Source organism: Myotis nattereri (genome assembly GCF_964212035.1).
Source record: "Myotis nattereri genome assembly, chromosome: 7".
Lineage (NCBI taxonomy): Eukaryota > Metazoa > Chordata > Mammalia > Chiroptera > Vespertilionidae > Myotis > Myotis nattereri.
The window spans coordinates 55,501,585-55,515,429 of NC_138082.1; the positions used below are offsets into that span (position 1 = coordinate 55,501,585).

Genomic DNA, 13,845 nt, shown 5'->3' on the forward strand with positions numbered 1-13,845 from the left:
TGTACTGGCAGTTGTCAGCCTGGCTTGTGGCTGAGCAGAGCTCCCCCTGTGGGAGCACACTGACCACCAGGGGGCAGCTTCTGCATTGAGCATCTGCCCCCTGGTGGTCAGTGTGTGTCACAGTGACCAGTCATTCCCAGTCGTTCTGCTGTTAGGGTCAGTTTGCATATTACCCTTTTATTATATAGGATAGAGGCCTGGTGCATGGGTGGGGGGCGACTGGTTTGCCCTGAAGGGTGTTCCGGATCAGGGTGGGGGTCCTGCTGGGGTGCCTGGCCAGCCTGGGTGAGGGGCTGATGGCTGTTTGCAGGCTGGCCAAGTCCCCCCACCCCCAGTGGGGAACCTTACCCCATGGAGATTTGGCTAGCCTGGGTGAGGAGCTGATGGCTATTTTCAGGCTGGCCACACCCCCTTTAGGGTCAGGGATCCCCACTGGGGTGCCTGGCCAGTCTGGGTGAGGGGTTGAGGGCCATTGTCAGGCTGGCCAAGCCCCCCTCCCCCCCCCCCCCCCCCCCCCCGCGACGGAAGCTCTCCTCTCCTTTTTTTCTTTTTTTTTATTCTGGGATTTATTTACCTTCTATAATTAAAACTTTGTAGCCTTGAGAGGAGCTCAGAGCCAGCCAGGGCAGGGGGGAGGGAAGCCTTCTGCTCGCTCCAGCTCCATGGCCACGGCCGGCTGAAAGCAGGTATCTGGGGTTTACCTTCTATAATTGAAACTTTGTTGCTTTGAGTGGAGCTCAGAGCCAGTGGGAAGCTTGGCTTCCTCCATCATCGGGGCAATCAAGCCTCCTGCTTGCTCCAGCTCCGTGGCTGCCGGCCGCCATCTTTGTTGGGTTAATTTGCATATAGTCGCTCCGATTGGCTGGTGGGCATGGCTTAAGGCATAGCAAAGGTATGATCAATTTGCATGTTTGTCTTTTATTAGTGTAGAGGCCCAGTGCACAAAAATTTGTGCACTCGGGGGGCCCCTCAGCCCAGCCTGTGCCCTCTCGCAGTCTGGGACCCCTCAGGGGATGACCACCTGCTGGCTTAGGCCCGCTCCCAGGGGATTGGGCCTAAGATGGCAATCAGGCATCCCTCTGGCAGCCTGGCAGCCCTCAGGGGAGCAGGCCTAAACTGCAGTCAGACATCCTTAGCGCTGCTGAGGAGGCAGGAGAGGCTCCCACCACCACCGCTGTACTAGCAGCCATCAGCCTGGCTTGTGGCTGAGCAGAGCTCCCCCTGTGGGAGCACACTGACCACCAGGGGGCAGCTCCTGCATTGAGCATCTGCCCCCTGGTGGTCAGTGTGTGTCATAGTGACCAGTCACCCAATCTTTCTGCTGTTAGGGTCAGTTTGCATACTACCCTTTTACTATATAGGAGAGAGGCCTGGTGCACGGGTGAGGGCCGGCTGGTTTGCCCTGAAGGGTGTCCCGGATCCGCTGGGGTGCCTGGCCAGCCTCGGTGAGGGGATGATGGCTGTTTGCAGCTGGTCACACCCCCTTCAGGGTGGGGGTCCCCACTGGGGTGGCCTGGCCAGTCTGGGCGAGGGGCTGAGGGCCCTTTTCAGGCTGGAGGGTGACTGAAGCTCCCAACCTCTCCTTTCTTTTTTTTTTTATTCTGGGACTTATTTACCTTCTATGGCTGTCACTGGAACTGAGAGCCAGCTTTAGTTCTGAGGCTTGGCTCCAGCTCTGAGGCCCAGCTGGCTGAAAGCAGGTTTCTGGGGTTTAGCTTCTATAATTGCAACATTGTTTCTTAGAGTGCAGCTCAGAGGCCAGCAGCAGCAGTCGGGGAACCTTGGCTTCCTCCATCACTGGAGCAAGCAAGCCTCCTGTTTGCTTCAGCTGCCTGGCTGCTGGCCGCCATCTTGGTTGGCAGTTAATTTGCATATCACCCTGATTAGCCAATGGGGAGGGTAGCGAAGTTACGGTTAACTACCATGTTTCTCTATTATTAGATAGGATATCTGAACTAGGTATTTTTTACTTGCTTCAGCAGAGTTCTTGACTACAGTGTTTTATAGTAATTCCATAAAATTTGTCATAGCTTTATGATAGCATTCAACTTCCAGTGTTTTTTTTTTTTTGATTCATTTACTGTGCCTTAAGGAACCATTATATAAACCAAACTTTTAATTCAACTATAACTTTGAAACATCATGAATAAATCCATGATAATGAGGTAAAAGATTAGTTGTATACTTTTTTCCTACATTCTCCCAACCAAAATCCTCTTTACCTCACTTCATTATCTTTTTCTTGAGCCCCCTTATTCTTTTTCCATCACCAAGCTAATGCATTTTGTAAGACCTCTACATCTTTTATTAAAAACTAAGTTCAAAACAGATAAAGGCAATACCAAGAAATGGGAATGGATACTATTACGCTATTAAAAGGTTCATTTTTAACTGCTTTGAAAGTATTTAAAGGCAATCTTAGAATATTAAAATTTTTAATTTCGATTTTCTTTTGTATTTCAGTTCCATATGAAAAGAAATATTTATCAGGTATGTAATGGTCTTTTCTTAAAATTTTTTCACTAATGACCCTCTCTAAAAAATTATTTAACATAAAGTAGAACAATTTTTATACAAATGTAGAAAGGTCTCAGCTTTGTAATAAGACTGACGTTTTAAATATGATTAACTGCAAGTTATGTAAGAAATGAACGTTTTTTAAAACACCAAATTTTTTCATTGAACTCCAGTATGTTTGTGTGGGAAATGACTATCTTTTCTTCAAAAAATTTCCCCTCAGTTGTAATTACATGTCTTGAGGGCTTTCTAAACACATTTTTTAAAAGCTGCAAGATAATACATGTATTTACATGGTTCAAAAGCAAACCCAATCAAAGGCCCTGGAGGCAACTTGAGCACAGGTCACTTGCAAAATGTAAAAACACAAGGAGTATATATACTATGCCCTACCAATGCGGAATGCTATTCAGTTCTTAAGATACTAGAATAAAGTGAAATAAGAGCAGTATGTTCACACTGGTCAAGTCAGAGTGCTATACCGCAAATGGGCTGTGTTAAGTTTAATAAAAACAATTATCTATGAAAGAATCCCATTTGAAGTTTACAGATTTCTTGGCTTAACATTATTTTACTTAAATATCTCTAAAGAAGCCTGTCAATATTTTAGAAATATCAATGGCTTTTCCTCATCTTAACAGATAACTTCTGGCAGGATTTTTCTTGCTAAGCTTTACATTTCCAAGTCTCACTTTAACAAGCACCAGCTGAAAAGAGCATTATGAGAATATTTTAGTAATCTCAATGCAAAAATACAATTTTTTAAGAAAAAAACAATTCTGGGATTTCTCTTCATTTACTTTAACTATGAAATACAAATACCTTCCTCAAAGTATTATCCTCATCCTGACTCCTAAACAGAGTGATTTTGCTTGAGTTACTCAACTAAATTCTTACAGAAAGGTTCCAAGGTTTTGATAACCAAAACTGCAAGGTTGTACACAATTACTTCAGGAATACAAAAATAGTTTGTATTCTTGACAAAAGACAAAAAGGGATTTTTGAATCTTGGAGAATTAAAAAATTTACCTGAAAAATCTAAATATGGCAGTTGTGTTCAAGCAAAAAAATATAAACCTTGATAGTAATTGTATAATTTTTCTCATCAGTGTGGGAAATTCCCAAAATAGGCAAGTATTCACATGATAAAACTATTAGTGCCCCCCCCCCAAATACATTAGCAATTTATGTACCTGATTTCCCATATTTTGTCTTTTCCTTTACAGATAACCACATTTTAATATCAGCTTTGGTGATTGCTAGCACAGTAATTTTGACAGTTTTGGGAGCAATCGTTTGGTTCCTGTACAAAAGAAATTTGCATTCTGGTTTCACCACCGTTTTTTCAGTTGCACCCCAATCACCTTATAACGATGACTGTGTTTTGGTAGTTGCAGAAGAAAATGAACACGCTGTTCAATTTGACTGAAACTTTGAAAATCTTGGATTAAGACATCAAACACACTGGCAGTGATTCATGTGTAAGACTTTTATATAAAACTTCACAATGAGTTTTTATGGTATATATCCTTATTTCAGTAACATCCCTCATCGCATTTGAAAAAGGAATGATCTTAAGATATGTTAGTGGTTATAACCACCTCCCAAATGTTACTTTTTACTTGCAGGAAAGCTTAAAGCACAGCAGAAAAAAACAAAAAACACCCCAAACCCACTCTATTTGTATTACCTGCTATATCTTCCCTCCCTCCTCCCATTTACTTGAACCACCTTATAGTTGGGAAAAAAATTCTACCTACCACTAGTTTTAGCAATTGCTACATCTTGCTCTTATTAATAAACATGCACGGGGAATAAACCTAACTTTATACTATATATATATTGATATACATGAGTACATGCTGGTTACTATGGCAGATAATTTGTTTTCATCTTCAAAATTTAGATTTTGAAGATGTAGAATTTTGCAAGAGCTGCCATTAGGTAGAATTTAGATGTAGAAAATGTTAAGGATGTTAACTTTTTATTTCATATAAGTTGTGTAATTTTACAATTTCATTACTTTTTGCACAACACACAGTATTTAGCACTGATCACAAATGGTTAGAATTTTAATAAAATTTTTTGAAACAAAAAAACTATAGCCATACCAGGAAGGTGATGGGAGGCAGGTAGTAAGGATAACACTTGAAATATAATGCCTTTACTTTTCCCCTACCACCAGACGTACTCCCATATAAGGTTATCTTATACTCCTCCAGCACTGACCTTTATATTTCAATGACATAAGCAAAAAATGCAGAAAAACACTGTACTATATGGTAGTGATGATGCTTAAAAGTTTTCAGCCCCTTTCATGGACAATTTAAGGGTAAAAAATAATCATTTTGGGGGTAAAAAATGAAAATGGAAAAAAGCTGAAAGTTATTTTCTTTAGTTTTCTTTATAGCTTAAAAACTATTAGAAAACATAAAGAACATATAGAGTTCATGTACAATTATATTTACTCCATTTAGAAACACAAAGCTCAGTTAAATCCTCTCTCAATAACCCACAGTTCACACTATCAAGTTTGACCAAAGGCAACAGTCCCAGCTTGTGTCATGTTTCCCTTCTCACAATGAATGGCACTTTTGTTAAGGAGATAGTAACAATAAAAGCTATGTGGTATTAGAGAAAATGTTACAGAAGCTGTATTATACAATTATGCCCTGTAAGAGCTTTAATTTTTATTTTATTTTATGTGGTGATTTAGAAGGTTATTGTTGATAAGCTAATAAGTGGTACTAAAGATAGTGAACATTAGACTGGAATTCCTTCTTGCTTTTCTACTCAGATTCTAGGAGTTTGAGAACTAAGGACGACCCGATCCCTTAATACTTTCTCCTATTGTCACAAATCTCTACAGTGGCCAATATGGTAGTTAACTTGCAGCACCCACAAAATGTGTGGCTTTTAAATTAAAAATAACTTAGTTCCTCAATTATACTAGCAACATTTCAAGTGCTCAACTCACATGCAATTTAAAATATTTCCACTTTCACTGGTTAAGTGCTGCTCTAGAATCTCCCCTCTCCTTCCACTCAATTCTCATACAACGTACAACTGATTTCTTCTGTTTGTTTTGATAACTTCTACTTAAAGGCAACTCTTGCAAAATGGCTGTTTTAAACTGATACCCCTGTGTTTATTTTTCAAACAAGTTATTAGAGGACCCTGGTAATGAAATGTTAAATCTTAATTTTCTTTATGTATCAGAACATCTGTAAACAGGCCCTTATTTCTATTTAAAGGTCAACAGATTAACTGGAACATTCAAATCTGTATTTTTACTAACAAATAATATGCATGTTTATTTATACTCAGAATGTTTAAATTGCTTTCTTTAAGACCATGGTCTAGTTAATTTGGCAGATATCTAGAAAGAATAACGTTACATTTTCCTAGGAATTTGCAATCTTTGTAGTGAATAGTGTATGGTGCCCTATTTTTGTTCAGAGTTTGTGATAACCAATGGAAATATTTTCTTATTCCCTCTAATTCCCATTTACAGGATATTAGAAGCAAATATAATATGTACACCAATGGAATTTTTACCATTCAATTTTTCAAATAAAAAATATTGTGGGTTAAAGCAGAAGACACTTTAGTTTTTTAATACTGAATTCTAGTAAAAGTATAAATGTTTCAAGTTCAAAGCAGCCCTAAGGACCCACAGAATAGATACTGAAACTGGCATCCTTAAGTTAGCATTTTTGCTTTACATAAGGTAATGAATGCAAAACTAACAAGTTGAGCAAATGTTTTAGAAACATTTATAGTTTTGTATGAAATGGAATTTGAAAATTTAATAAAATTCTTGCTATAAGGTTTGAAGTCTACTTTGAGCACCAAAAGCAAACATTTCAAGCTATAAAGTAAATCAATCAGTATACTTTATTTTGAGCCAAGGTTTTACATGAAGACCAACAAAGTAAATGTTGATTCAGATTTGAGAAATTACATGGTTTCTATTTAGATTTGGAAAAAGAAGTTTGTTGCCATGGCCTATGACTTTATTCAACCTAAAACCAAATGAAAGTGTTTTTGAGTGAATCCTAAGGTTGCTCACAGAGAAAATACACTGTTCTAGAATTATACACGACGCATAACCACAGTGTAGATCTATTCATGGTGAATAGGTAAAGTTCTTTTGTTCTCCAAATGTAGTGAAAAATAGTAAGCCACTAAATAAATGCTCAGATTAACAACAGTTAAAAACGGTCAGGATCCAAACAGGTTTTTATTTACGAAGAAGTGACAACACTAAAAAACATATTGAAAACCAGTGTTTTAAACTTTGAATGTGGGATTTAAAAATATTCCATTAACTTGAGATTGCAATAATTTTCTTTTTACCAAATAGCATTTGACTGGCAATTCTGGTATAATTTAGAGCTGAAATATTCCTAAAGGAATATCTACATACTATGGCCTATCAAATATAACCTGCATTTTTCAAATCAATACAAAAATGTATCCATCATTTATACATTTTAAATTTATATACTTTTTAAAAAATTAGGTATTACCGCTAAATAAATTTGGAATTTAAAGTAAATTTGGACACCTAATATAATGCTCTTCATAACTTACTCCCCCCTACTCATTCTTTTTTCTTTTTAAACACCGGAAGCAAATGATTATGTAAATGAGACCGCAACTTAAGGCATTTTAAAAGGAAAAATAATTAGGTGCCATTTGGCATTTTATTTTGAAAGCAGTTTTGTCTCATTTTTTTTCACTAGCAAAGGGCTAAAACACGAACCATTTTCATAAATATGACTACAATAATCAGAACAAAAAAAGGGTTGTAGGCATTGCTTAGATATTTAAAACAATTTAACACTTCCCCACTCACCTAAAAGAAAAATACTTTTGATTACCAGTTTATTAACATCAGTGACTGGCCATGTTAAAAGGCCCAGCAAGTAGAATTTTAATTCAGCAACACTTGAGAATGAATATATATATATATACACACATACATACGTGTGTGTGTGTGTGTGTGTATATATATATATTCATTTTATTTATATAATGTATTTAATAGGCATTCCCCCACAAAATTAACTCATACTTAATTGCCAGTTTTAATAAACACTTGTTAACAGATCATCCATTTGTCTTATATGAAGTTAGGCAATATCAAATGTTCTGTTATGTTCTCCATCTTCTTCAGAATCATCCTCTGAAGCTGTTGAAAGAAAAGAGGATGATCAAGAATGATTTTAAGGGGGATGAGAATGGAAGTGTAAATATGAAGCCAGAAGAGCAATGACTTGTAAAATAAAATCCCAACGTAGTAAACTCTTTGGTCAAAATGAAGATATGACAGGGGTTAGGGTAGTTTGACTGTGGGTAATGACATTCCAAAACACCCCCATCCCTAAATCTTTTTATGATAGTTTCTATAAAAACAAAAATGTTTTAAAATGTGGTTCAAGAACATCTTCTAAAAAGTTTGTGAGATGTTTGTGCTCATATTAGCCAATTCCAATAGAGAAAAAGTGAACTTAAAAACAAGTGCTCTGACACACCTGAGTCTGGCTTATTACTGCAACATGTTTTGATGCATCCGGTGAGAATGGAAAAAAATGTGCACAGAATAGATTATGGGTATTCTTGCAAATTACATCAAAGCTGTGTCTATACAATGCCAAGAAAAAGCTCTATTTCGTTATTCAAAATAGTTATCTATAGACACAGCCTAAACTAAAATAATTGGATTCAGTAAAAACCTTTTGTTGAAATTACTCCTATAACTCCACATTGCCAGAAACTTATCATTTTGCAATATTTTGGACCTCAACTTATTTTAACGTCATTAGTGGTTCAACAATTTAATATGAAACATCCTGTAATGTCTTTAGGAGGAACATAAGTATTCTGTACACTGCTCTGCATGTTGAGGAAAATGGAAGTTCACTAAAATAAACATTAAACTAGCATTTCCCCTATTATCAAGGGCATTTACTCTTCTTGTGTTAACACTGGTTGATTTAAGAGTACCCAGCAAATGACTTCCACCAGAAAACTATGCTACATGTACAGTTTCTCAGTCTATTCGTTGATTTTGCAGAAAACTTAAATGATACCAAGCATAAAGCTCATGAATGCATAAACACAAGGGTTAAGTTTTATGCTGTATCATGGAGCAGTAGCAAACTAAAAGTAAATTGCTTTGTAAAGAACTTATGTTTTCTATTTTATTTACTCCACAGGTGAAAATTCGGTCAGAACCCATGCTCAGAATGTTAATATGCTGGTATTTATTTGGTAGTTAACTTGTAGCACCCACAACATCTCTCATTCTCAGCTGAGTTTGAGTATATTTCACCTCCATCTTTTTCCTCTCTCTCATGTTTAGGAGTTGACACTTAGGTTTAGGGAGCTAAATTATAAAAGAGAATTTTAAAAAAAAAGAGACAAACAATCTGGGAAAAATACTCACTGAAATTATAGCTGATAAAGTATAAATTATTTACAAAAAAGGGGATAAGATGATATAAAGGAAAAAAGATTTACATCCCATTTCATATACCATTTGGCTCTTTTATATACAATTTTTACACATACTAACTAAATTCTAAAAATGCATTATCTGGTTGTACCTCTACTCTTTTTAAAACTTAAAAATAGCACAGAATGACAAAAATCCATATCTTAATCAAAGAATTAAAAAGTTCTTATGAGAACTAAATCCCCCTCAAACCTTATTTCAAAAGATGCTGAACACTTGCTAAAGATGAAAATGTTATGCACACTACAGACAACACTTTCAAGTATTTTGAAGATGATATAGAAGGTAATCAACTGGAGAATACATATTTTAAAACACTTCAAAGAGTGCATTCAAATTTGATCATGGGGAGCCACTTGCTTTGGGTGAAAAAGTACTAAACAGGGTAATCTTGGAGTCCCAGGAACTATTCCAGAGCCACCAGTATCTGCGTCCACCTGGTATGAAGCACCATGGAGGTTGTAGGACTTTGAGAAGATGGTATGTTGTACAGATGCCTGTAAAAATTTGGACATTAAATGCCTTCATATAGGAGCCCAGGCAGAAGTCCTAATGCTAGAACAGGATCTAAAAATGTCCATGAGGACCTAAACAAGGAGCAAAACAAACAAAAAAGGAACTAACCCACCACTATGGCTTCTGTTATGGATTCAGAATTAGCGCTCTTTTACCCCTATTTTCTTATAACTATATATAAACCCAGGAAAATCTTTTATGATCTAACAAAGCTGAATAATAAAATTTTTGGCACAAACACAAAAATCTAAAAGATTAAAAAGTGTCATTTGATTAGTCAAACGTCTTAAGTGTGAAAACTAAGGTGATCAGAAACAAAATTTTATTTAGTAGACGTAATATACTGATGGTTAAAAGTAGATCCTTCTGTACTTTAAAATTAGTACCATTTAAAAAAATACGTTTTAAAAATCCTAATGTCAGATGCCCAGCCGTCTTTCCCAAACCAATGGTATTAAGGCTATAAATGAAGCTCTAATTTGATAGAGTATATACTTAAGGCTTTGCTCTGTGAGTTTAATTTGCAACAGTAAATTCAACAAATCTGGGGAGGGGGAATTCCACCTACTTTCGAGATCTTCCATATGTGCCTGAAGAGTTCTTGCAAGGTTAATAAACTAGAAACAATGCAGAAAAAAATACAGTAGTTGAAATGTTGCAAATGGATCTGAAGAGAGATTCAGTTTAGGATTTTCATTTCTATTTAAAAAGTCAAACACCATTTTTAAGCCTTTAAATAGGAGGGTCTTTCTCGACCCACATCAAAAATTACTAAGCTTAAGGATATTGTTTTTAAATTTTTTATAAATCATAAATTAATCATGTATTGAGCATGTAGAAATTGGTAGCAAATACAGAATTTGTATCAAATAACATTTCTCTTGCATAAATGTAACGCAACAATTATGAAAAAAATAAAAACTTTAGAATTTGGACTCATGAATTCAATTTAGAAAATTAAAACAAGAATATTACGTAAATGTGACAACTCGAAGTATTGCACTTGATTCTATATTTTTTTAAAAATCAAAAATGACTTGCACTTGAATATTAATTTGACTACAGCTTTTTAAAAAGGCATGAATTCAACAGAACTTATTAGACTTATATGGTTTATTCATTCTTAAGAAAGAAGTCATTTTATGGCATTAACTAGATTTAGGTAGTACTATGATTTCTAAAATACTAAGAAATCAAGAGATCTTTGCTCAAATTCTGGATGGTCTTAAGACAGTTTATTCTCTTTTCCTCAATGATGATAATCTGTCAACTGGCTCACAGGCATAATAATGTGCATATGATTATTACAGAAAAATGTTTTACCAATGTATAATAATATACATTACATTTTTATAATTTTAAAAATACCATAAATTGTTAAATTTTTGTCACTAAAATGAACACTTATATAAAAAAGGTTAAAGGATATGTTTATGAACGCATTTAAAGATATGAAGTGTTCAGATAATTACAGTAATGAGATGTAGGTGGCCCTAGCCTCTGCTACACAAAATGAGCAAGGTAGCAGCATACAAATTTCCTCTGGTACACTGAGGCAAACTGTTATCATTTATGACTACCTAACAGCTAGCTTAAGTGTTAAATTAAGGTAATAGTGTACAGAGCAAATACCAAATAGTCCGTATCTAAAATAGTTTGCATTATGGACTCACTTGAAAATTAGTACATTGGTAAGCTTTTACATGACGGTAACAAAAAAATTGAGGTTAATTTCCTGTTCTCACTTGGTTTTTGGAGTTCAGATTTCTAAGTTATATTTCTAAGTCATCCTCCTCTCCCCTCAATTAAAAAGAGAACATTTTCCCCTTAGTGTTTCCAATTCTGTTTTTCACTGAAATATATTCCAATTACCTTTATGAGCTAGAAAATTACTTCTCTAAAATAGCTTTATGAGAAAATTAGGCTGCTTAATACAGAAGATAGCAATTTCTATTAAATCTACTTTATTTTTAAGATACATTTTAACACAAGAAGTCCTCAAAGGAAATAAAATATGAGCATATAAAACAATCTGCTTTCCAAAACAAACACCTGGTACATCACACCCTCCCACCGCCCCCCTCAAACATTACTTACTCGGACTCGTGTGCTTGGTTCACTTGTATTTCCCATCATATCAGAAAAGCTTTGTTCGCACAAGTGCAATAACACAACTAGGTAGAGACCAGAGCTGATAAACTCATACTCAGCCTTCAAAAGAGAAGCAAACAAAAGAAAAAGAAAATGGAGAATGAAAAATTAGTAAACTTGAGACTGATAGTCATAGTACACTGATAAACTAGAGGAAATATATTCATTCATGTCTAGCTCCTAGTAAGAGATATGGTGCCATCTATTAAAACAGAAAATAAAGGGCCACCCTTCATAACATCATAAAATTTTACTAATGCCAAATAATGAGTCCGAATAGGTGTGTGAATAGCCTCTTTAGTCTCATACAGTCTTCCTTTATGTAATGGTTTATATAAAAGTGGGACTTTTAAGTCATATGATTATAGAATGAATCTGGTTCTTTATAAAGCTCATAAGCACTTTCACTGCACAAATGACTAAATATTTACTTAAAAATTTTCACTTCATCTACAGCTAACTCAATATATACTATATAACTAAAACCTACTCTGATAGGTCACATGATTCTTAGGTAATACAATTAATTTAAAGGCAACGGTAATTAAAAGAATAAACTAAAAAAGAAATAGAGTAACTGCTACTCAAATAGTTCTTTGATTCCAAACTGTTCTATTGTTTTGAAGCTAAAACTACAAATCATATAGTGTTTTTAAAATCTGAACTGTCCTGTAGTTTTTATACAGCAAGCTATCTGTAAGCTGTGCCATTTTGGTAATTAACTAATCTGCAAGTTAAGAACTATACCTTATTAGTACCAACTTCAGCAAGTTATCAGATTCTAGAGTACTAAAGAAATTCAAGCCGAGGCCGGTTTGGCTCAGTGGATAGAGCGTCGGCCTGTGGACTGAAGGGTCCCAGGTTCAATTCTGGTCGGGGGCATGTGCCTTGGTTGCGGGCACATCCCTAGTGGGAGATGTGCAGGAGGCAGCTGATTGATGTATCTCTCTCATCGATGTTTCTGGCTCTCTGTCTCTCTCCCTTCCTCTCTGTGAAAGATCAATAAAATATATTTAAAAAAAAAAAAGAAATTCAAAGTTGATTTATTAAATGCTTCTTTAAATACTTAATTACTTTTATCTTACAAGAAAATTATATACCCATAAGATTTTAAAAATGTTAATGGTTAGTACCTTGAAAAAAATGAAGCCACTGGATAATGAAATACTAAACTGTATTAATATTAAACTAATCACTTAAAATGGGGGTAGTTATCAGGCCACCAGAATCCATAATTCACAAAGAACAAAGAAGTTAAAGCCAGGGAGCTTTCTTAGCAATGACTCCACCTATTTCCCAACACTTCCAAATTACTTAAGATGTGGATCATTAAAATCATTGGAGAAGTAAAAACATTCCTGGATTAACTGAAAAGCCAAACACCACCTTTAAGAGACACGATGGAGTACTTAGAGAAGGAAGAATGGCAGGAGAAAACCATCCTTTGTAACCTATTCACATTTTGAGAATAAAAAAATATTTCTTTGCATTACTCCATCTTTCCATACTCTTCTACCATTCTTTAAAGTACCAATGCTCAGTTGTCTAGAGAGACTCGTTTGGGGATTTAAGAAAATTTCTTGCTTAAGTGGTATTTTTTTGGACAACCGACTCATTAGAGAATAACTAATTACTATTGGAGTAACATCTGTACTACAGCTGCCTAATGTTTCATTCACTAGATCAGTGGTGGTCTGAGGAACACTGGTGGTCCTTGTGAAGTCCAAAAGGTTGGCAACCACTGCACTAGATCATTGATTTTTTAACCTGAATCTAAACAATTAGCTTCAAGAAACTTGGGAATCCCATAACTTATATACAGATTTTGTGTCTATGTATATTTTATAAGAAGTGTTCATGGTTTTAATCAGATTTTCAGGGGTATCCATTTATTCCCACATTTAAAAGTAGTGTCCACAAGAAACCACATACCACATTATTCCGTTTATATGAAATATGCAGAACAGAGAACTCCACAGAAACAGAACGTAAGACTGGTTGTTTCCAGGGGATGTGGAAAAGGGGGTAAAGGGGAGAAACTGCTTAATGGGTACAGGATTTTCTTTTGAAGAGATGAAAATGGTTGGAAGTAGATAGAGGTGGTGGTTGCACATTGCAAATGTATGGAAAACCACTGA

At 35.6% G+C, this 13,845-nt stretch overlaps 2 protein-coding genes across 2 annotated transcripts in view; one reads left to right on the forward strand and one right to left on the reverse strand.

Moving 5' to 3' along the window:
* Positions 1-6,116, forward strand: part of CD302 (CD302 molecule) — a 28,725-nt gene extending 22,609 nt beyond the window's left edge. The window contains exons 5-6 of the mRNA XM_081095901.1: positions 2,464-2,490; positions 3,744-6,116. Coding sequence (XP_080952027.1) covers positions 2,464-2,490; positions 3,744-3,946 — 230 coding nt within the window. The 3' untranslated portion in view covers positions 3,947-6,116. The remainder of the gene's footprint in view (positions 1-2,463; positions 2,491-3,743) is intronic.
* Positions 6,117-6,741: 625 nt separating this feature from the next.
* Positions 6,742-13,845, reverse strand: part of MARCHF7 (membrane associated ring-CH-type finger 7) — a 44,731-nt gene continuing 37,627 nt past the window's right edge. The window contains exons 8-10 of the mRNA XM_081095900.1: positions 11,654-11,767; positions 10,125-10,173; positions 6,742-7,714 (exon numbers count right to left, since the gene is read on the reverse strand). Of these exons, the coding sequence (XP_080952026.1) occupies positions 7,656-7,714; positions 10,125-10,173; positions 11,654-11,767 (222 nt within the window). The 3' untranslated portion in view covers positions 6,742-7,655. The remainder of the gene's footprint in view (positions 7,715-10,124; positions 10,174-11,653; positions 11,768-13,845) is intronic.